General features: G+C 35.6%; 1 protein-coding gene across 4 annotated transcripts in view; it reads left to right on the top strand.

The window, feature by feature from the left end:
* Nucleotides 1–21,964, top strand: part of ARHGEF28 (Rho guanine nucleotide exchange factor 28) — a 144,730-nt gene extending 122,766 nt beyond the window's left edge. For 2 of the 4 annotated variants that reach the window (XM_034441149.3, XM_034441154.3), the window contains 6 exons: nt 1,741–1,829; nt 2,103–2,141; nt 2,242–2,289; nt 3,768–4,244; nt 5,362–5,656; nt 20,510–21,964. In XM_034441149.3, coding sequence (XP_034297040.2) covers nt 1,741–1,829; nt 2,103–2,141; nt 2,242–2,289; nt 3,768–4,244; nt 5,362–5,656; nt 20,510–20,676 — 1,115 coding nt within the window. In that variant the 3' untranslated portion in view covers nt 20,677–21,964. Of the gene's footprint in view, nt 1–1,740; nt 1,830–2,102; nt 2,142–2,241; nt 2,290–3,767; nt 4,245–5,361; nt 5,685–20,509 lie in introns of all 4 variants that reach the window. The other 2 variants (XR_015732105.1, XM_034441152.3) reach the window with 2 other exon arrangements.
* The last annotated feature ends 1,106 nt before the right edge of the window (nt 21,965–23,070 follow it).

Raw genomic sequence — 23,070 nt, 5'->3', positions numbered from 1 at the left:
GGGCTGGTCTGCCTGATTACAGGAGAACGACACCCCGCATATAAGACGACCCCCGACTTTTGAGAAGATTTTCATGTGTTAAAAAGTCGTCTTATACGCCGGAAAATACGGTATTTGCTGTATTGATAGTGTGATATTGCATTTATTTTTCTGTTACAAAAAGGGCACTTGCATTTCTGTATTATAGCAACACTCCATTGTAAAAGAAAGTAGAACAAAGGTATAATTTGTTTGATTTTTAACATGAGAATGAAAGCACTAACTTTAAAAATTTTGAAAGCAAGGTGAAATAGGTCTTCAAAACTTAAACCTTCCACATATCGACAATGATGATTGATGGTTCTCCAATACCAGTTAAAATAAAAGTTCTGTTAGAAAGGAGTTCCATCAATACCAACTGCATATACCGTATTTTCCGGCGTATAAGACAACTTTTTAACACATGAAAATCTTCTCAAAAGTCGGGGGTTGTCTTATACACCGGGTGTCGTTCTCCTGTAACCAGGCAGACCAGCCCGAAAGATTCTGACGAGCCTTAAATGGCTCTGGCGATCCAAGCTCTGATGATCCCAGCTTTGCCTGCTAATCAGGCAACGCAGCTGGGATCGCCAGAGCCATCGAACCAAGCTCTGACGATTCCAGCTGAGTTGCCTGCTAATCAGGCAACTCAGCTGGGATCGCCAGAGCCATGGAGAAGGAAAAAAGTTTTCCCCCTCCAGCTTGCTTGCCTTGCTTTGCTTGTCTTGCTTCGCTTGCCTGAATCCATTCCATCAGCAAGCAACTCCCTGCCTACAATTAAGCAGGCAGGGAGTTGTGGACTTCAACTCCCAGAATTCCTCAGCCAGCAAAACAAAGCTGGCTGAGGAATTCTGGGAGTTGAAGTCTACAAGTCTTAAAGTTGCCAAGGTTGGAGACCCCTGTTCTATTGGGTAAGTTTTTTCCCCTTTGGGAGCTTTAAAAAAAATCGTTAATTGGGGTTTTTTTTAGTTGTTCTTTTTTAGACCTAGCCATTTAAAGTTTAGGAAGTTTTAAATTTAGCTTTCATATAAAAATAAAAATAAAATAAAATAATATTTGTGCAGCTTTCTGAGATTTAGTGTGTTTTTGTAGTGTTTCACTCTAACTACACAAACACACAAAATCTCACAAAGCTGTATGTGGAATTTTGTGTGTGTAAAGTGTGAAAGTTGTTTTTTTTGGGCTTTTTGTGGCTGTGTGAGGTTCCTGCTTGTTGCAGGGGCCATTTTGGGTCTAACACAGCTGCTTTTACATTGTGGGTGAGCCAGTTGATGTTTTTTAATTTTTATTTGGTGTGCGTTGGAAGAGGGGTAGTCTTATACGGTGAGTATAGCCCAAACCCTATATTTTAACAGAAAAAGTCGGGGGTCGTCATATACGCCCAGTCGTCTTATACGCCGGAAAATACGGTATATGCTTATTCTTGGTGATTAAACTCAGCATTTTATTAAACATTCTTAATGGTACAAAGAAAACTATGAAAAACTGAATAGCAGTATCCCTACTTAGACATGGGGAAAATCTCAGAAAAGAAAGGGTAAAAAAAGAACAAGAAAAAAGAACAAGAGAAAGAAAGCAAGCTAAGTAAACAAAAGAAAACAAAGAAAGCTAAGTGAGTGGAATGCTAGAAGTAATAAGTTTGAATCCAACATAATTAAAGAGAGACATGCATTTAATTTTTCAATTCTAAGTCATATTTTTCCTCTTGGCGTTAATCTGTAGGTACAGAACTACAGAAGATAGAGAAAGAAACTTGTAATTCTGACCTGCACGATGAAAACAATGTTGCAGAAATGGATATACTAGACCAGGTACTGTACTTTCATATGCGCCTTGAATGGCATTACCTAGACATTGAATTTAGCCCATTTCTTATTCTCTTTTTTTTTGGTCTGTACTTTCACTTTATCTAGTCTTTATGCCCACTTTTCCTCAAAGCTGCCATTAAAAGGCTGCTTAATACCATAATTGTGCATGAACTACACCATATTTGTAAATAGCAAAAGTTTTAGATAATTTCCTAGACAGACCAGAAGATGGCAGCACAGTTCCACAAATAGTCTAATGTAATTATATGTTTGTAGGAAGAAAATGCCTGCTTTTCTGCTTCTGCACAAACTGAGGTAAGATGGTTCTCTTACAGCGATCTATTAATATTCCCTACTCTTAGTTTATTATGTTTTTAATTCCTATCTCATCCTCAATGTTTCCTTTCTTCCTTAGGTTGTGCAGACTATCCAGAATTTAACACGGCTCTTATACAGCATTCAGGTGATTATTGCTTAGTGAATTTAATGGATTTTTAAAAATTGTACATTCAAAAAGCTCACAGCTTTTCTGATTTTCAAAGAATTGTTAACAGTTTAGCAGTCTCTTTACAAAAATCTTCTCTGAACATTATCCTATTCTTCAAAAAAATAATAATTGTTAATTAACTACAAAGAGTTGGAAACTACTATACAGTGGATTAGTTAGGAGTTTGTCTTTTTGTGTTGTCTTTGTTCTTGGATATCACATTTGAGGAAAAAATTAATATAATTTAAAAATCAATGTAGCATTTGTTTTCTCCTAAAGCACATGGTTGATTGAGCCTGACTGAGGTGATAGGTCCCTGAATGGTCTCTACTACAACTCTAAAGTGTGAAGTTAGTGGTTCTTCTTGAAGAATGTTCAGAGAACATTCTGAATAGATATTCAGCATTGTGTATTTATTGTCTGTATGAAAATAAAAATATGCAATTAGAGAGAAAACCAATAAAGGAGAATATTTGTAGCTCAGGGTTGAAATTTCTTGAAGAAGTTTCATTACCCTAATTAGGTAACATCATCAGTTCTACTAAGGAGTGCTATTTGCTGTCAAGCCATTCTATAAAATGTAATTCAGGGTTATAAAATTAAGCATACTTAAACTCTATCCAAGCAAATTCATCTCATGTAGACAAAAAGAATGATCAAAGATAAGCGTGAATCCCCAAAACCTTCAAATTAATTCAGACACTTTTGTTAAAACTGGCTAAAATGGTGGGATAATGAGCAAACTTTTAGGATTTTTCAAAGCTCACTGTTGGAAGTTTGAGTCTGAGGTGTCAAGTCATTTTGTATTCCTGGCAATCATATAGATATTTGATTGATTGGAAATTTGGACCAGTTTTAATAAAGACATAATTGAATTGTGATTTGGGGAATAAACATTTTCAGAGTTTAACTGAATGATAGCAGTCATTCACTATGTGTAGCTCTGAATGGGGGTGTTTAGAAAGGTTCATTTGTCTGGAATTGACAATTCTCATAGTTTTAACTAGATTGTCCAAGTATTAATGTCCTGATCTTAGAGCTTAAGCAAGTGCATATGAGTGCAAGCGTCCTTCAGATGTGATCCCAAACTTAAATATTTATTGTAAAAGGTGGAAGAGATTCTGAGATTATGGCTGGGATATATATATTTGAGACCTCTGTTCAAAGCACTTCCTATCTTGCTTAAGAATATCTTTATTTCCAGATAAGCCAGAATTTGTAAATTGTAAGGTATAGCGAGCCAAAAACTATAACGTTAATCATAGGATTAGTGCAGAAAATGAACACATGTTATTATCTGAAAATGGAAACAGTATGTTAAATGAATAAAACAACAAACATCGTCTTTATGTGGAATTTTCTTTTTAAAGCTATTATGCATTAAACGTTGATATTCTATAAAATGAATAGAACAACTGATAGAACTTGTTACTGCATTTTGTTTTGATGAAAAGGCAGCCTTGACTATCCAGGACAGTCACATTGAGATCAATAAGCTGCTTTTGCAGGAACATGAAAGGTCCAGCTTGAGCCACAGCCCAAGGAGCACTTTCTTTCCCGAACAAGAAAAACACAGAAACTTAAAAGAAGAATTTGCAAATATTCATAAACTCAAGCAGCAATTTCAGCAAGAGCAGCAACGATGGCACCGTGAGTGTGAGCAGCAGCAACAGGCACACGAGACAAGAGAGAGCAGGTTGCTGGAGAAGGAGAAAGAGTGCTGTAGCCAAGAAGAATTGCTTTGCAAAAACCGAGAAGAGCTGGACAGCCAGTTCCAAGATTACCAACAGAATCTAGAGAGACTCCAAGAGAGTCAAAGGATGGTGGAGAAGGAACGGGAAACTGTCAGGTTGCAGCAAAACATTCTGCACCACTGGAAATACAACCATCAAAGCAATCTGCCAGCAGTCATCTCATCGGGAAACAACGAGGTATGCAGCATTTCCAAACATTATTGAACTTGGTGATGGATCTCCCTTAAGCCCCATCTGAGGTAGTCCAGTTTGATGAGCTAACACATGAGATTAAGAACTAGCAAAGAACCCATTGAGTTTATGGCTGACATAAGATCTGAATCACTACCTTATTTATGTAACTCAGAAAAAGAAGAGATAAAGATTGTCGGGGAGATTAATAGCTTGTGATGAGCTTAATCACTTATGCTGATTGCTTTAAGCTTCCAGTATTCATACTACCATATACTAGAAGTACCATACTCCAGGCATTACCACTGAAAAGCCATTGTATCATTCTGATGGACAAGTCAGGGTAATCAGGATGATCTAGGAATTGAAAAGGTGGGAAGGAAGCCATTGGCAGTGGAGTACCACAGAGGGAAAACAAGGGTCTTATAGTTAGAGTACAGTACTCATACAATAGAGAAATGCAGGAAGTCCTCACCCTGAATGTGCCTCTGGGGTCTCCTCTATAATATGCAGTGGGAAGTGAGGAGTGCCACTTATGATTATTAGGATTTCTCTAACCACAGGAAGTGTCAGCCAGTGGAATGAAGATAGCAAAATTTGTTGTTTAAGAGTTTTTGTAGTTTATGGATTATAATTTAAGTATCATGCTTTTTCATTTACAGGTGATAATTCTATTTACATAATGTGAGAAGCATGATAATCTCAAAATTAGCTTCTTTTTAAACAGCAGACAAAACATAGAAAAGTAGCAACAGTCTAATCTAGTGCTTACTTGGAGAAAATTATAGCACATATTTTTAAGAGGAGAGAAAAAAAAGAACTATTCCAAAACATGCCCCCTTCCCCCCCTTCTTCCCTCCCTTCCTTTCTCCCTTCCTTCATCAGGAGAAGTTGTTTAAGTGTTAAATTATTATTTTTTCCACAAATTGTGCATTGCATGAACTTGCTACCCTGCTCTTGATTCTCATCTTGGCAACAGATGAATAAGATTAAGTTTTTAAAATATTTTTCTTTTTTGTTCAAAGCTGGTTAATTACTTCAAGATATAGGAAGGAGATTTACGGTGGCAGGAAATGATAAAAATTTGGCCTGCTTAGACTTCCTTTTGTATTCTTATGTACAGATAATGGGACCTCTTCATTTGGACAGTTTTTGTGGTGAGAATTCAGCCATCATAAAAGAAACCCTAGTACAGATGTCATTAAACCACCTCAACAGATCAAATTCTCTAGCTTACCAAGACACTGGGAATAGTGTAAATTTAACAGATTCAGAGTTACCAAGGAGAACTGAAAATCAGGCCAACTTCAACATGGATATATCTTGTCAGCAAACATTCACTACTGATCTCTCAAAATCGACGGGACCCCGCCATCATCCTTCTTCCAACACAAATCAGTCAGATGCTTGTAACAATCGTAAGTTATGCTTCAATACATATATCTAGTAAGTAACATAGTGAAAAAGTAACATATGTTTTCTTCTGAGTATTCTTATTTATTGAAATAAATAAATTGAATCTTCTGCTATTAAGAAAAGGGAAGATATGAAAAATACCATCTTTTTTTAAAGATATGAAAGTTTGATGCATCTCCCTCTGCCCAACCAAATCCAGAGACAAAAGAGAAGCAAATATGAAAGCAGCCTATTTTTAAGGTTTGGAATATTTGCTCACCCAATTTCCCTTAGTAGTGCTCTTGTAAATCCATACTACATATATTAGCTGTGTATATATAGTAGCAAACCATACGCTGTGAGGGGATGGATTCCTGTTTTATTTCTAGAAAGTTACACGGAATGTATTATCAAACAGACTATAATAATTTAAGATCTCTTACTTTTATTTCTTTTATAAATATTCTTTTATTTAGAATTGATATTTATAAGGACATCAAATTTAAAAGAGTGTCATATATATATACACAGTATCAAACGATTTAGCAAACAAAATAAGATAATGAGATTAGATAAATTTAAAATGTTGCTTTTCAGATTTTACAGAGTACAAAATATGTTCTACTGTGTAGTCTCATAAATATCTTGCCTTCCCCAGAAATACTAGTCCAGAGAAACCTATAAGAAAATGCAAATATTTACAGGTGGGGAAAGTTTATTTGCTCCATTATATGCATATACAGATTTGGAGTACAAGGTGTTTAATTGAGAATCTAAAGGTTGCTGTTCACATAATTGGCAATTGTTGGTTCCAGTGCATATGCTTTACAAATGGCCTTGAGGCAAGTTCCCACAAACGGCAAAACTCAATACTAGATATTATAGGCTTTGTAATAAAAAGCCTGTCACTTAACTTAAAAGCAGGAAGAAAATGATTGAAAGACATTACATTCATACTAAACTAATCGTTGTCTTCTTTTATGTAGATTAATAGCCAATGGTTTGATTAATTAGAATAGGAAGGAAATGAAAGTTTACATCACTGGGTTTAAAATGTTCTATTCAATCAAGTCCAGTTAAATGCTCAATAGAGTGACTGGATATTTAATAATAATATCCATGTACAGAAAGGATGTACATGGATCCTTTCTAATAAAGAATAATAAAGACATGTACAACAAATTGTATAGCTTATGTATAGTTAAAGAAAGTAGAAATTGATATTTTTAAATTGCTGAAGGAATAGGTCTTGTAAGTATAATAGCTATTTATTATAAATGCACATTCGTCTTTTATAAATAAATAAATTCACGAGTGCAGAGCTAAATTTTAATAGGATCCTAAATTTGAATGTCTGAGTAGTACTCTCACTTTTTTCTTTTTCTTATACCACACCCAAGTAAGTAGTGAGTTAACAGAAGTTTTAATTCATGTTAGCAAGCAATTTTAAATCGAGAAAACTTTAGCACTTAAAAGAAAAATCAATCTGAAATCCTGAAATTCCTATCTTCCTTACTTTGATTGGGAAGGTATAGCTTTTGGTGATAGATAATTCAAAAAATAATTGACAAAGAATCCCTTGCATGATTCATAAAAATGATTGAATATACTCATATTGAAATGTGTTCAACTTCAGAATAATATCAATAGGAGAAAATTGGTGGCATCGCAAAACTTTATTTCAAAAGTGGGCAACAGTTGAGAGACTTCAACTAGAAGTTGGCACAGGAGAAACTTCTATAATTCTTTTTGGTCTCTGTAGCTCTTGGGCCACAAGGGATATTTAGCAAATCCAGCATGTTGCTGTAGTTTAAATCTTCCATCCTGATAAGTGATTTCAGCTCAGCACTTGTGAGCATGTCTATTTTGTAATTTCAGCTGATACAAATTACCACATCGAATTTCTGTAGTAAAATTGAGCAATATCTGTATCTAACATTCAGCAAAATAGTTCAGTAGCAAGGCAATTGATCAGCGTTTTAATGTTTACTTTATGAAGAGAAGCTGTAATTCCAAATCCTAAAAATTGTTTCTTGAGCAGATCTGCATTGTTTTCTGTGTGCCTCAGTCTAGCATTGACATTTTATTTTAAGCAAGGTTGGTGAAAGAACTACAATTACTCTAAAGAACCATATTTTCCATTACATTTTCCAACAAGTGCTTGTTGCAAGTCCTCCTAATGTGCAGTGTATTTCAAAATGATAAAATTCATGTTGCAAGATTATTATTTCATAGCATAGGGTCTTTTCTCCATAGTTTTCCAGAAGATTTATTTTTTAATATAACTTTATTAATTTTGATAATGTTTTCCGCTTTTTAGAAAAACATTCTGTTTGGTATACAGGGGAATACATGATATAAACAATGTACAAAATGTTTATCTTGTAAAGATGATATGATACTGTACTACCTTCTGGTTCTACCTGATGTCAGTCCCATAACTATATGCAATTAGACCGTCAGAGTGTTTTGAGTTGTGATCCAGAATACGGAGAGGATTGAAAGTTGCTACTTTCACCCTGTAATTCACATAAAATAGATGCATTTTACTTGGGAAACTCAAACAAGCTTATAATATGCTCTGTGCACCTGTGTAGTGAATGTCTGGTTGGTAGAATAATATTAGTAATACATATGTGCAAACTGCAGAGAATGGAAGTCTCTGAATTATTTATCAGGATAACATACCCTGTTGCCCTGAAAATAAGACCTCCCCAGATAATAAGCCCAATTGCCTTTTGAACACATGTGCTAAAATAAGCCCCCCTGAAAATAAGCCCTCCCTGAAAATAAGCCCTCCCCGAAAATATTTAAATGCCTGCACAGCCATTTCCTCTGGTTAGGGTTAGGGAGAGAGAGCTGGAAATCAGGTAAGATAGCAAGAGGAGCCCGTCTTGCTCCATGTGCCCCAGAATAATAAGACCACCTCGAAAATAAGGCCAAGCACTTATTTCGGGGTTCAAAAAAATATAATGGGTATTATTTTTGGGGAAACACAGTATTTGAGTCAAGTTCCAGACTGTTGATTACAGAGTTTCATGTACAACTGGAATGAAGTATTCTTTGCAGGCTTCTTAGCAGAAGTCAATTATGGGGAAATTATGCCTTTGGGAATAATATCACCATTTGTTTAAGGCAGAGGGCAAACAAATAAACAACCAACAGTGCAGTACCAAAGAGAAGAGGAAAAAAGACACACAAACTGTTTCAGTCAGCTAAACTATTTATATTGAATTTGTAAAGCAATATTATTTTTACATTAATCCATTCTTTTTATAAAGATGCCTCCATGAAAATCCTTTGTGTGTTCATATAGTGTAGGCACAGTAATGAAACAGATTTTTTGTTAGATTTATATTTCCCCTTACATTTTCGGAAATCAAGGTGGAATTCATAGCACTCTCTCCCCCTTCTTTCCCCACAGTTTTGCTATGAGGAAAGTTGGGTTGAGAGAGAGAGAGAGAGAGAGAGAGAGAGAGAGAGAGAGAGAGAGAGAGAGAGAGAGAGAGAGAGAGAATGACAGCCTGAAGTATATTTTGTCTCAGAACAAAACATAGTCATTAATTGACATTTCTTCTACAGTTGTATTAAAATGCTGTAATTCACTAAAGCAGTATTTCTCACTTTGGTGACATGAATATGTGTTGACTTAATGTTAGGGAATGGCTAGGGAATTCTGGGAGTTGAAGTTGCATCTTAAAGTTGCTGAAATTGAGAAAAACAATACTAAAGCAGACCATATCACCAATGGACAACATCTGTGATAAGAGTCTACTTGGTTCACTCTTGACTATGTCAATGTATATTTGAAAGAGTTATATAAAAAAGCAATGCTAAAACTAAGTATTTATATAAAATGAGATTGTAAAGAAATGGTTAAGCATGTTTGCACAGAAATAAAGTGCATGAGATAATTCTGCAGTAGAATTTATATACATAATATGAATTATAATGCTTTATGTTTCCAATGTTTTATTGTATGTTGAAAATAGTATGCAACATAATTGCTCATAATAATCTGGACTGCATCACAGAAGAAAGATTAATATTAAGCTGCAGAATCACCCTATTATATTAAACTTTTGAAGACAATTTTATTTTTTTTAATGAGTAAATAAGCAAAGAAAAGTGTACTTTGAACACTTTGAATAGTACAAAAGCTAGCTTTATTTTATTATTTATGTTTTCTTTATTACCAATATTTCTAGCCACCCCATTCTAGATCGGAGCTGAAATATAATTTACTTTTTTTTCTATTTTTAATAGCAATCGCAATAGCATTTAGACTTATATATTGCCCCATAGTGCTTTAAAGCACGTTCTGGGTGGTTTTCAGTGTCAGGATATTGCTTCCAACAATCTACTAAATATTCTAACACTTTATCTTCTGCCCAAATTCATGGACAGCAATTGGCAAGATTGCAAAGTTCCTTTTGAAAAAAAAAACCTGTTCTGTAGTGGATTGGATTTTCCTCCACTGAGAAATAAAAAATATTTTTTTTCCAATTGTCCCATTTCAGAAGATGAGAGCACTTAATTAACTGGGCTAGTGGCTGCAAAAGTAAGCATAGTTCATAATGGGTGTTTTTAAGTGTTTCTTTATAGGCTCACAAAAAGATAAAACACTGATCAAGGTGATTGCCAGAATATTCTCTTGGCAGGACAACTGTTTCTTCCTCCTCATGGTAAATTCACAGAGATACATTTAAAAGCTCTAGGTTCCCTTTTCATTATTCCTTATTTAGAGCCCAGCTGTGTTTAATGAATTGGGAAAGAAGCAAGCCAATAAAAGGTATGTTCATCGTTAGAAGAATACTGAATGAATCATGTGTATGTGCATAATTATACTGCAAAACTTCAAAAGCTGAAAGGAAAGGCAGCTTTAATACTATGAAATTGAGAGAACAATAGAAGTGCAAGCACCATAAGATCAGGTAAGTAGTAAATGGTGGAATAAAGCCATGTGTTCTTATGGAAATCCTAATTTATTCAGTTTAGATGCTGCCCAACTCCAGAATAATGTAGTAATAATTATAAATGTGTATGTCACCTGATTCCCAACAACTGACTCTGGGCAGTTCACAATATAAGAAAATTGGAATTTAAAAGGCCAGAGTTAGCAAAAACAAAGACAAGATAAAGAACAAGATGACAAATCCAGGCAACAGCACAAATAAACATGAGTTAATAAAACAATAGATTCCCTATCCCAAAGCTTGAGAGAATGGCCAGTTTACAAACAGCTAAGCAGATGGGAAAAGAATAAGTAGACAATTAATACTGAAAAGGAATGAGATGCTTTGTCCTAAAAACTGCACTTCATATTGATCTGACCAAGGGATAGCTATAATAGATACTCCAGATGCCTCTTCTGGCATATCACTTCCCTTAGTTCATAGAAGAACCAAAGGGCACACACTATGAGAGAGGCCACGTAGGAGCAGCCCAGCACAAGGACCTCATCTCATACCCATATCATGTACTGACTGAGGGTTCAATTGACTACCGATCAGGTCCAAGGGAAAAACCATAAGGTCTCCCTAGAATCTGATAGATCTATTAAACATTTGATACAGGCTGATTTCATAAACCACACCTTCCTGCAGAAATTGAAACTAGTGGGATGCAAAAGTATTTTCCCAATCCACATGTTTGCGGTACATATGCAATGAATTCACATCCTTGGACTAGGGATGAAATCCAGCAGGTTCTGACAGGTTCTGGAGAACCGGTAGCGGAAATTTTGAGTAGTTTGGAGAACCAGCACTCTGGCTGGCCCCAGAGTGGGGTGGGAATGGAGATTTTGCAATATCCTTCCCCTGGAGTGGGGTGGGAATGGAGATTTTGCAGTCCAAAATCTGCCACGCCCACCAAGCCACGTCCACAGAACCGGTAGGGGAAAATTTTAGATTTCACCCTACCTTGGACCCTAAGACCAAATGAGGCAAGGAAAAGAGAGATTGGAACTTGTACTATAATGAAGAGTACATTTTTTTTCTTCTTGTATGTCTTTCTCGTCCATCCCAAATTTGGAAGAAACCAAATAATAGAAATCTCCTGCAGCATTTCAGGAGAGTATCATAACAAATATGTTTTGAATCAACATCATAGCTTTATACATTGTGATATTTTAATGATTTCCAAAACACTGCTCTCTGTTTAGTTATGAAGATTAAAAACAAATAAGCATTGCATTTTTTCAGCTGGTGGTACCATCTTGATTTTGCCAAACATAGATTTAGCCTGGAAAGATAGCTTTCCAGGCAAATATGAATACAATTCTTTTAATTCTTTAAAAGCATATAATAAGTATGACGCAGATTATTTGGCCTGTAAATGTAATGGGTCTATACTAAGGCTGGTATAGGTGGTAGAAATGGAATGGATTTTCATTTTGTTAGAAATAAATGAACTTTATTTCTAAATAATAGATCAAAACAAAGTAAACTAGATCTCTTCTTGGTTTCCCATAATACAGCAACATTTCAGTTATATATTATTTTCACCTGGCTCCAAGGCTCAGGTTTTGGTTTCCCTAGACCAGAATTTATCAAACTGATTGTCTTTAAGACGTGTGGACTTCATGCTGACTGAGGAACTTTGGGAATTGAAGTCCACACATGTTAAAATTGCTATGGTTGAGAAACATCGCACTAGACTTCCAATCTAATTCTCCAGTGTATTTTACCTCACAAATTCTGTTGCCAGTTGAAATGATAGCTTTGCGCTTTAATGGAAAATGTTCAGCCACAAAAACCTGAGCCACAAAATGAATTTTCCCTGCTTTCATCTTTGTAATGTTAAGTCATAAGTTGCTTTACTTGGTTTGAAGAAAAGCTTGTGAGCTTGCAGATTAGGTTTATTATACAGGTAGTCCTCTATCGATGAGCCCAAAATTTCTGTTGCTAAGTGATACATTTATTACGTGAATTTTGCCCCATGTAAGTTAGTAATACAATTAAGTGAATCTGGCTTCCCCATTGACTTAATTTGTCAGAAGGTCGCAAAAGGTGATCACATGACCCTGGGACACTGCAACCCAGGGGTGAAATGCTCCCGGTTCGGACCGGATCACCTGATCCGGTAGTGATGGTGGCGGGTGGTTCAGAGAACCGGTAGCAAAAATCCCTGTGCCCCCCCTATGCCCAGCTGAGCCGCGCGATCATCAGAGGCTGTTTTTTAAATTTTATTACCATTTTTTCTACAACCTCTTCAACCGAAAAAATGCTTTTAAAAGTTAAAAAAAAAAAAAGCCTCTGATGATCGCGTGGCTCAGCTGGGATCATCAGAGGCTTCTAAAAGCATTTTTTTCTGAAATCTCTTCAGCCAAAGAGGTTGTAGGAAAAAAATGCCTTTAAAAGCCTCTGGCGGTCCCAGCTGACTTGCCTGATCATCAGAAGCTTCTAAAAGCATTTTTTTCTGCAACCTCTTAAAGAAAGAATGCTTTTAAAAGTAAAAAAAAAAAAAGTTGGCCATGCCCACCCAGTCACATTACCCCCCCCCCCAAGCCACGGCCACAGAACCGGTAGTAACAGATTTTAGATTTCACCCCTGCTGCAACCATCATAAATATGATTCAGCTGCCAAGCATATGAATTTTGATCACATGCCCATGAAGATGCTGCAAAGGTCATAAGTATGAAAAATGGTCATGTCACTTTTTTCAGTGCTGTTGTTGTAACTTTGAACAGTCACTAAATGAACTGTTGTAAATTGAGGACTACCTGTAGTCTCCTCAATATCTGCAGAATAAAATATATCATCTGAAGTACTGTATTTTGAACAACACAGCCTTGTGATACTTTTGACTAATACAAATAGGCTAATGGAAAATCTGCTTAAAACAAATGTCATAATAATGAAAACCTTCCTTTGCAGTAATACTCAATATTATATTACTAGGCAATTGCATTAGTATTGCATTGGTAACCAGTAGATAAACTAAGACCACACCATGGCAAGGATATTTTATATGATTTTACAATTTGTTAAATTACAATATTAAAAATCAGAATAATAAAAAGTGTTGCAGCTCCATAGATATTCTTGTTTAGCTGTTGGGTGCACTGTTGAGCTAAATGAAACTTAAAGAACTTTATGCATTGTAATAAAATGTGTCCCTATAGATCTGCTATAGCAAATTAAAAAATTAAAAATCTTTAAATATAAAAACTATTTCATAAGATGTCAGAAGAATACAAAAGTTGATTCTTTTGTAACATATGTTCCAATTGCAATAAAATGTAAGATTTCATATCAATAATTTATTTAAGATGACAAATTAAAGCCTATCCTGAAGATACATATTCAGAACAATATCTCATTTAACTAAATTATTCCCTGCTATATATTTGTAAAGTAAAAAGCTGTTTACTTTTTTTTTAAAGAAGACTATCACAAAGTTTTTCATTCAAAACTGTAACTGGTTGGATCTGCAATTTCATACTAAGGATCACAATAAGTGAATATAAATTTATGTTTGCAGAAAGTTTTGTTCTTTTGTGGTCTTGATAACATTATTTTTAATTTTTACACATCCACACATAATTTTTGGGTGGATAATTTGATAGTTGTATAAATGTACCATGTTTGCCCGAAAATAAGATCTTGTCTTATATTTTTTTCAACCCTGAAATAAGTGCTTGACCCTATTGCCATGCGCTCAAAAGCCTGATTGGGCTTATTATTAGGGGATGTCTTATTTTGGGGGAAACGGGGTATTAGAAATATTTATGTAATTGAACAATCATTGCATTAGATTACTCTATAGAATTATAGCTACAACTATAAGATAATATGCCTTTTATTCTTTCACATTTTTTCATTTAAAATTATTTTTAAAGATTTGGGTTTGATACCTTCAGATTTTGGAGAAATTGATCATAAACACTTTATATTTATTTACAAATATGGCATAATTTTTCTTGAATCAATATCAAAAATAGATATAAACAAACATACTTTCTGATTTTACCTGTGGCTTTTGGATATCATTTCTCTAAAAGATATTTGCCTTTGGGGCATTATGGCAGTATCATTGTTGGCTATCTAATTGTAGAAGTGGTTTCGTGTTAGCTTTTGAATTTTTTTCCACACTGCATAGCTGTTAGCATATGAAATTTTGATTGTGGCTGTAACTGAAGAGAGAAGAGTTCCTGGAAATTAGAGATCTACACAAAATGAAAGTATGTTTTGGTGAAGCATTGTTTTGATTATATTGTTTCAAACAAAACAAAATCTAGTGCTGTGTTTCTCAAGCATGGCAACTTGAAACTCTGTGGATTTTAATTTCTATAAAGCCACTGTAGAGAATTCTGGGAGATGCAGTCTACACATTTTAAGCTTTACATTGTTGAGAAACACTGTTCTAGAGGGGTCCTAGAGTATTTTTATTAAGCATAGAGGGCAAAGGTGGTGTAAGGTACCCCCTGTTTTCTCTCCAATACTGATTTTTTTTTTTTGTAAACAGGTTTTATTAAAATTTTACTTTCACCATACATATTTTATGAACAGACTGTTGACCGGGTTACATCTTATACATCTTATATATCTTAATTTTTATAATCTATTCCAATCTTCCCGCTTTTTCCAAATTCATCCCTTTTATATAATTCTTTATCACAAATTCATCATTTTTCACCATATCTTGTTATTTCATCTCTTCCCCCCCGCCCCCAAAGTACATATTTCCAACTTTGGCCATAATATTCTTTTTCCATATTTCTTTATCTTATCTTAATCTCTTCTTAATACATAATACATAAACAGTATCACTATCCGCCCTTTAATTCCTAATTTATAACACAGACCTTCTTGGTGCTTTCTGCTCTGTCCTCTGCCTTCCATCTGTAATGTTGACCCAGCAAGAAATCCTATTAGTTGACTTTCCCTGATCTTCCCTTACCCACTCTTACCAGTCAACTTCAATATACTGACTTGTGTGCCTGTTCCCTAGAGCAGTGGTCTCCATAATTTTTATTTATTTATTTATTTATTTATTTATTTATTTATTTATTTATTTATTTATTTATTTATTTATTTATTTATTTATTTATTTATTTATTTATTTATTTATTTCATCAAGCATGTATTTTATGACAGACACAAGTGTAAATATAATTATAAATACATGAAAAGGATACGAATAAAAGAAAACACCGGGGACGGTAGGCACGCTGGTGCGCTTAAGTACGCCTCTTAGGAATAGGGTGAGGTCTACAGTAGACAGTCTAAGGTTAAAGTTTTGGGGATTTGGGGAAGAAACCACAGAATCAGGTAGTGCATTCCAGGCATTGATAACTCTGTTGGTGAAGTCATATTTTCTGCAGTCTAGTTTGGATCGGTTTACCATGAGTTTGTATCTATTGTGTGCTCTTTATTGTTTTGGTTGAAGCTGAAGTATTCATTGGCTAGTAGGACATTGTAGCAGATGATTTTATGTACTATGCTTAGGTCATACTGAAGACGGCGAAGTTCTAAGTTGTCTAAGCCCAAAATTTAGAATCTGGTGGCATAAGGTATTTTGTTGTGAGCAGAGTGGAAGATTCTTCTTGTATATCTCTGGACTCATTCGATTGTATTAATGTCTGATATGCACTTTATACTTTATACTTTATATAAATGACCTTTGTGATCATATTATAAGCAACTGCGTTCTCTTTGTGGATGATGTAAAACTATTCAACACCACTGACAATGCTGCTACTCTACAAAAAGACCTCGACTATGTGTCAGAATGGTCAAACACTTGGCAACTCCAAATCTCAAGCAACAAATGCTCTGATATCTGCACATGCCATCAGTAAGGAAATCATTTAGCACTGTTTCTCCTCAACCCCTTGCACTCAGTGCTCCACTTTTTTGTAGAGCAATCACATGTCAGTCCATATCTAGAAAAAGAAACCAATTACACAAACCAAAACATCCAACATCCATGTTTTAGTTCAGGTACAAACCTCTCAAAATAGCAATTTTGTATGTTTAATTTAATTTAATTTATAGAATTTCTATGCCGCCCAACTCCCAAGGAACTCTGAACGTTGAATGTGTATGACATTTGTCATTACATGTAAAAAGTACAATGGATTTGTTTCCACTGTGGTATTTTATCAATCGATTGTGCCATCTGTTGTGCCCTGGATTTGTCTCAGAACTGTGCTACTTTCAAGATGAACTTTGGAAACATGCAACAGCAGGATTTCCTGTTCCACTTTCAGAAAGATTTTGTTGTTACACATGGGAAAAATCATGCTTTTTGTAAGGGAGACTATGAAATTGTGCCTACTTACTTAAATAGCAGCCAAGGCCCGGTGCTTTCTTAATTAAATTAAAGCTTTTTCTCATCATTTCCTTCCACTTTCTTCTAAATACTTTCTCTTTTCTGGAACTTTCCAATACAAATCCTTCTGCATCTTGCTCTTATCAGAAAGTGTTTTGACCCATCCTTAGCAGAAACAAGAAACAGACTCCTTGTCATGAAAAACCCCTCTATATTTATCTCCTGTGAATTAATGGCATTCACACACTGAAAAGTCCAGGCAATAGTCCTTCAAAGGGTTAACTGCAGTAACAGACCTTATCAGTTCCTTGCGATAATTGCCAGGCCGTGAGCTCCTAGGCATAAAGCTGCAAATTAAGTTCTGGCAAGCAGTCTCTGAGGCACAAAACACAATGAGCCAAATCTTCAGAAATCCGAACTGTTGTCTCCTACGACCACCGCTCCCCTTTCCTTCTATTTTCTCCCCAGCCAGGGAGGGCCAGTCAGCATCCATGTTTGCCTTGCTTCCTGAGTCGACTCCTTGTCCTCAGTTATTCTCTTCTCCTAAGAGCTTTGCACATACGCGCATCTGGAACAGGCCCCAGCTGTTCTTCCTCCCACTTATCTCAGCCTCCAAAGGCAGCTGCTTCTCTGGTGGCTGGGAAATGTTGGATGGCCCTGGCTCTATCTTTGCATCTGACGTAGAGCATCCATCAGAACCTTCCCCAGACTCCAGAGCTGGCCCAAGTTCCTCCCCAATCTCCTCATCGTCTGAGTCTGTGCCAGCTCTGCTGGCAGCTGGCGGGCCACAACAGAAAGGCTGATACTAATCATTGCTCAGTGGTACCACACTTAATGACTCTTCCGCTATAATTTGTATTCCTAAACTTCTTTTATTCCATATTCTGGCATATAGAATGAGAATAAACGTGTCATTGCTTTCTTTGTAAAATGCTTGCTTAACTCCTTCCCTCACTCCATACTGTAAGACTGTACATTCCTAGTTCTCTTAATCTTTTCTTGTAAGGTCAGTGGTTGATGACCCTGATACTGAATCCCGTATCTTTAAAAACAACTAGGACCATAAAAAATTGAAACAGTGCCAGAACTGCCTTTAAATCATGCATTATTCAAATAGTGCTGTCATGGCAACCCTGGAAAAGGTACAATACATGTTTTATTGGATCAGTTTTTTCTGATGTGTATATGAGTGGCACAGAAGGTACATACATTATATGAACAATTCATTTTGAATTTCTCAGAAAACATAATCCTCTTGGATGTTACTGTACCTTAAAAGACAGCGAGATATTTATTCCAAAGTAAATATTTTGAACACTTTGAATATACAGTATAACATGTTCAAATATACTTTTAAAAATATAAATTATGGACTCTAAATTCTCAGACTTCTTGTATTGGGAACTAAAAGATGACACTGCATTCCGATGCTGCTGGCTTGTTCTCAGCAAAACTTTGTAACCAGAAGTGAAGCTACGTTTAGTGGCTAGCAATAAAGAAAGTGCTAGAAAGTGACATCTCCCTGGGTCAGACACATATCTGAAAAAAGTTCTTAGGCATTTGAAGCTGGTGCGGCTAAATGCAAATTCAGCCTTTACTAAAAGTTATTACCCTTCAGGTTTGTGCTATGTAGGCAGCATTTAGAAACTTAGCATCTTTTCTGCCTGGCCATTGTAAAAAGTTGCTTATGCTGAGTCATATAATTGGTCCATAAATTTTGTACTGTTTATACTAAAAGCAGTTGTTAGACTCTGAGGAAAGGCTAGTGTCCTTACAAAGGCACCAATTGCTCAGTTGTTCCCTTATTTCCCAGATCTTTAAACCTGTCAGAGACTGCTACCTTAAGGTCTCATGAGGAATAACTGTCTGGAGTACTTGTGGGTGCTCTCAAGTCTTCTCCTTGTCCAGAAAGGAATGATTGAGGAACTGGTCTTCTTGCCAGGTGTTCATTGCCCTGCAGTCATCAGCTCCACTTTTCATGGAGTGTCTTCAGTCTGCCATTTCTTCCCTGGAAGACCTAACATGGAATCTATAAGATTCACCCAAAAATATTTAGAAAGCATAATTTATCAGTCAGTCCTGAGGTAGTACCCTCCACTGAAAAGCCATATTCTCTGAAGATTGTGGGAGATGAATCTCAGAGTTGTTGGGGACACAGGGTACATAAGGCTGCAATATATTTGCTGATTTATACTGATTGTAAATATTCATATTTTCATATGAATATTTTGTGTTCAGGAAGTACTGTATAATAATAATACTTTCCAATAGGAATAATACTTCCAATACTTTCCAATAGGAATAATACTTCCATTTGTAGTATGTAGTATTGAATATTTGAAGTCTGCTTAATTTCAGAATGTAATAGTTACCTATAAACCTTACAGTGACAGAGAAAGAGTTAAGAATAGGTTTCCCTTGTTTGTTTGTTTGTTTTTTTGTGTTTGAATCCAAAGCATTTAAATGGGGCTAAAATTTGCCCTCGTTTCAAAAAATTAGTTTTGAACATAAACACATTCATGCTGTGCTTGTTTTTGAACATAAATACAATCATGCTGTGCTTGTAATGAAGGCATTCAGTCCTTGGGAAGACACTTCTCTGGTATACAAGCGTTCGCTCTCAGCTTGATGAACTTTAAGGATGGCGATGGGAGGGTGATGGGAGGTGAATGGTTCTCCCCACCCCCCAATTTTACAATATTTGTAGTTCTTTCTGTTAATTGGCTTTTAAGGAGGTTCTCATAGCCAGTTCAGTGGGTGAACAGTAGGGTCTGATTGGATTGGATCCAGAAATTGGCATTTGTAGTCTCTGTCTTCCAGAAGTGTTTCCAGATTACTCCCTGCACATGTTAATAAAAAGAAATGCAGGTTGTTCCCATTCCAACAATAAATGGAACCCTGTGAATCAGGATTGTGAGAAACACCCGGAGTCATAACAGATAGTTTGACAAGTTTAATAATTACAGCACATTCAGGTCATGGACAGAGTTTTCAGTGTTCTATTTAAAATTAAAATGGAACCAGTCTGGGTAAGTTCTTGCTAAAGGCACATGTAAAACAAATTAAGCAATAAGCAGCCCAAGAGTTTCTGTTGCAACTCAGCTCTTGCATTTCACTCAACTGGGCACTCACTGGATTATCTTTTTGATTTTTTAAAAGTTTATTAAATATTTAATTAATTTTACTATTTTTTATTCATCTTATTTTCTTGTGGGAAAAATATGAAATGGTCACACTACATGTTTCTGCAAATTTGTTACAAGAAAATCAATTCAAGAGAAGTTGCCCTAGGAAAATAAATCACACAAGTCTAAAACTACTAGAGATTTGATTTGTTATTGTATAATTATTTCCAAAGTGGGAAACAGACATATGTAAGATATTTTCACATGCCAAAATATATTAACACTGGATACTTTGCACTTTGACTTGGTGGGTGATGGTTGTATTTGGTTGCCTTGTTTTAGGCAGTGAAATATTTTGGGCTGGTCCCACAAAATAGCCATTAAGAAAATTCTTGAATATTATCTTTACTGGTGCTACGTGCATAGTGCAAGCCAAGAAATAATTTTAACCCACCTATGCTTTTATGTTCTAGATATGAATGCATTGCAGAGCCAGTACCCAAGATTACAAGATTTTGATTCAACTCATGGCAACTTTCAGTTACTTCACCCTTCAGATGTTCTGCTTCATAATTTACCTTGTGACATGGAACAAGAGTCAGAAAATGGTGGCATGGAAGAAAAGATTGTTTATCTCTAATTCCTCATTTGTAATATTAATACAGTAGCACTTTCGGGTAGCTTTTCTAATTGTAGTTATTCTTTATTCAAATTGCTTTGCCAGTATATTATTTATTTCAAAATACAAATTTTCTCTATCCATAGGATACAAATTAAGTTATTTTTTAAAATATACCTGTAATATTTAAATTGTGACCTTTGAAACATAGATGAGCTCTAAAACTACACCTGGTGTATATATGTATATATACATATGTATTTGTATGTCTGAAATAAGATTATCAACATTGGACTAGGTTAAGTGGAAAGATTTTTGCTTTAGATTATGTACACTATAATTTGAGCAGTTAAAATTTAAGAATGCAACTTCAGTTACAAAAAAAAAAAGCACCAAGGGATAACAAATGATGTAATGGAAAAACAGAAACGAGAACCTCGGTCTGTTGCTGTTGTACTTTCTGAATGTACCATACTGGATTTACTACAGACTTTTATAAGCATCAGTCCAATCATTACCTCAGGTTGCTTCCCTTCAGATGCATTGAACTTCAGTTCACGTAAACAACAAGCATCAGATTGAAGAAGGCATTGTTCTCAGTTACTTTCCAAATTACACGACCATAGTATGTCTTTCATATTAGTTTCATAACATGTACGCAGACATGATTGTGTCCTGAAATGGTGATAAAAAGCCTAGAAAATTTTGTGCTGATAACTTAGTTTAATTCAGGTCACATGTCTTTGGGTGGAGAAGCCCACCTATACTCTCGAAATAAGACTTCTTCTGAATCACTATATCTTTTCAATTGAATTATCACACTAGGACTTCTGCCACATTATAGTTACTTTTATCTTGTTTCAGTTGTGAACCTTTTGATCTATAGTCTAATGTGGTCCTAATATAACAGCAAAGAGTTTTAGTAAATAATTAATGGCCACGTATTCGTCACTTCAAGCTACGTTTGTTTTTCTGTATCATTCCTTAGTACATATTTTTGTCATTTTCATCAACCATGTACAACATCTTTTGCTTTCTAGGGATCATTTTTATGTATTGCCTTATAATTTGTCCTTAGCTATTCAGAGTGGCCTTTCATATCAAAAGCAGCAAAATGCATGACATTTCTCTCTCACATGGTGTAGAAGAACTAGGAAGTGGAATAAGAGCAAATGCAGGATTTTTCCTATTTAAATAATAAACCAGGATCCACTGATTTTTTTTTTTACATGCATGGACTGTGAATCAGTATATATCTTTCAGAATGCAGAGCTTTGGTGCACTATAATAAATAAGGATCTTTTCTGTACATTTTGCAAATGAATTGTATACTTTTTGAATGGAATTATTCGTTTCAATCTCCAAATGTGTGTTTCTGTGTATGTGTATGCACATACACAACTGACTGTATGTATGGAATTTCCAACATGACATTGAAAAATCCCAGCTGAGCTGAATATAATTCCCAGTGATCACATGGACACATCAATGTACTTTTATTGATGATAATCACAAAGTGGTATCCTAAAACTTCCTTCCTTCCTTCCTTCCTTCCTTCCTTCCTTCCTTCCTTCCTTCCTTCCTTCCTTCCTTCCTTCCTTCCTTCCTTCCTTCCTTCCTTCCTTCCTTCCTTCTTCTGTCCAGTCAACAGTTGCAGGATTTCATGGTGGGATTGCTTGCTTATGAGTCCATCCAAAGATCAGGTTTGACCTCATTTAGCTTTTTCAAGAATAGCCAAGATCTGCCATAAATCAACTAACTGCAGATTGTTTCATTTATGGTTACTACAGTGGTGAGATTCTCAGTGGTTCAGGGAGTTATAATTCTTATAAGCAAAGAGGGTCTGTGTAGGTTGCCTTAGGATTCAGTCAGTAGTATAAGTAAATGTTTGCCCTTTCCTCACTCCTACCATTCAATACTTCTTTCAGAGAACTCTCTCTTGCTATGAATGCTACTCCCAATTTCCCTGCCGCCTCTATATATAGTGTTTACTGATCACTTAACTTAAACTTAATTTAAACAGCAAACCTGTAGCAATACCGCATGTTGCAAACACCTAAAAACCATGCTTCCTTTTCACTTGGTGGAAACTACATGTTTCGTGTCTCCCTCTCCTTCCTTTGTTTCAGCTATGGATGAAATGTTAATCCTGTATCTGCAGGAGTTGTTTTTCTCGCTGGATAGATGGCCTCCCAGGTGTCCCATCTTGTAGATCCATTTGACACAGTCTAGGTCTAGAATTATACCTTGTATGCATCTTGGTTAGCTTGCTGAATGTTCATAATTTACTGAAATGGGACATTTCACAGTGCATGCTAGAATAGCACCATAGTGAATTGAAGGCTTGTTGTGAAGGAAGAGGGAGGGGCTATTTGTTGATTCATGGAGAACTAAAAGGGAGGGGGGAGTAAACTT

The sequence above is a fragment of the Pantherophis guttatus genome, chromosome 2, assembly GCF_059756535.1.
Source record: "Pantherophis guttatus breed Tessera chromosome 2, ASM5975653v1, whole genome shotgun sequence".
NCBI lineage: Eukaryota > Metazoa > Chordata > Lepidosauria > Squamata > Colubridae > Pantherophis > Pantherophis guttatus.
This window is presented reverse-complemented; position numbering and strand designations above follow the sequence as displayed.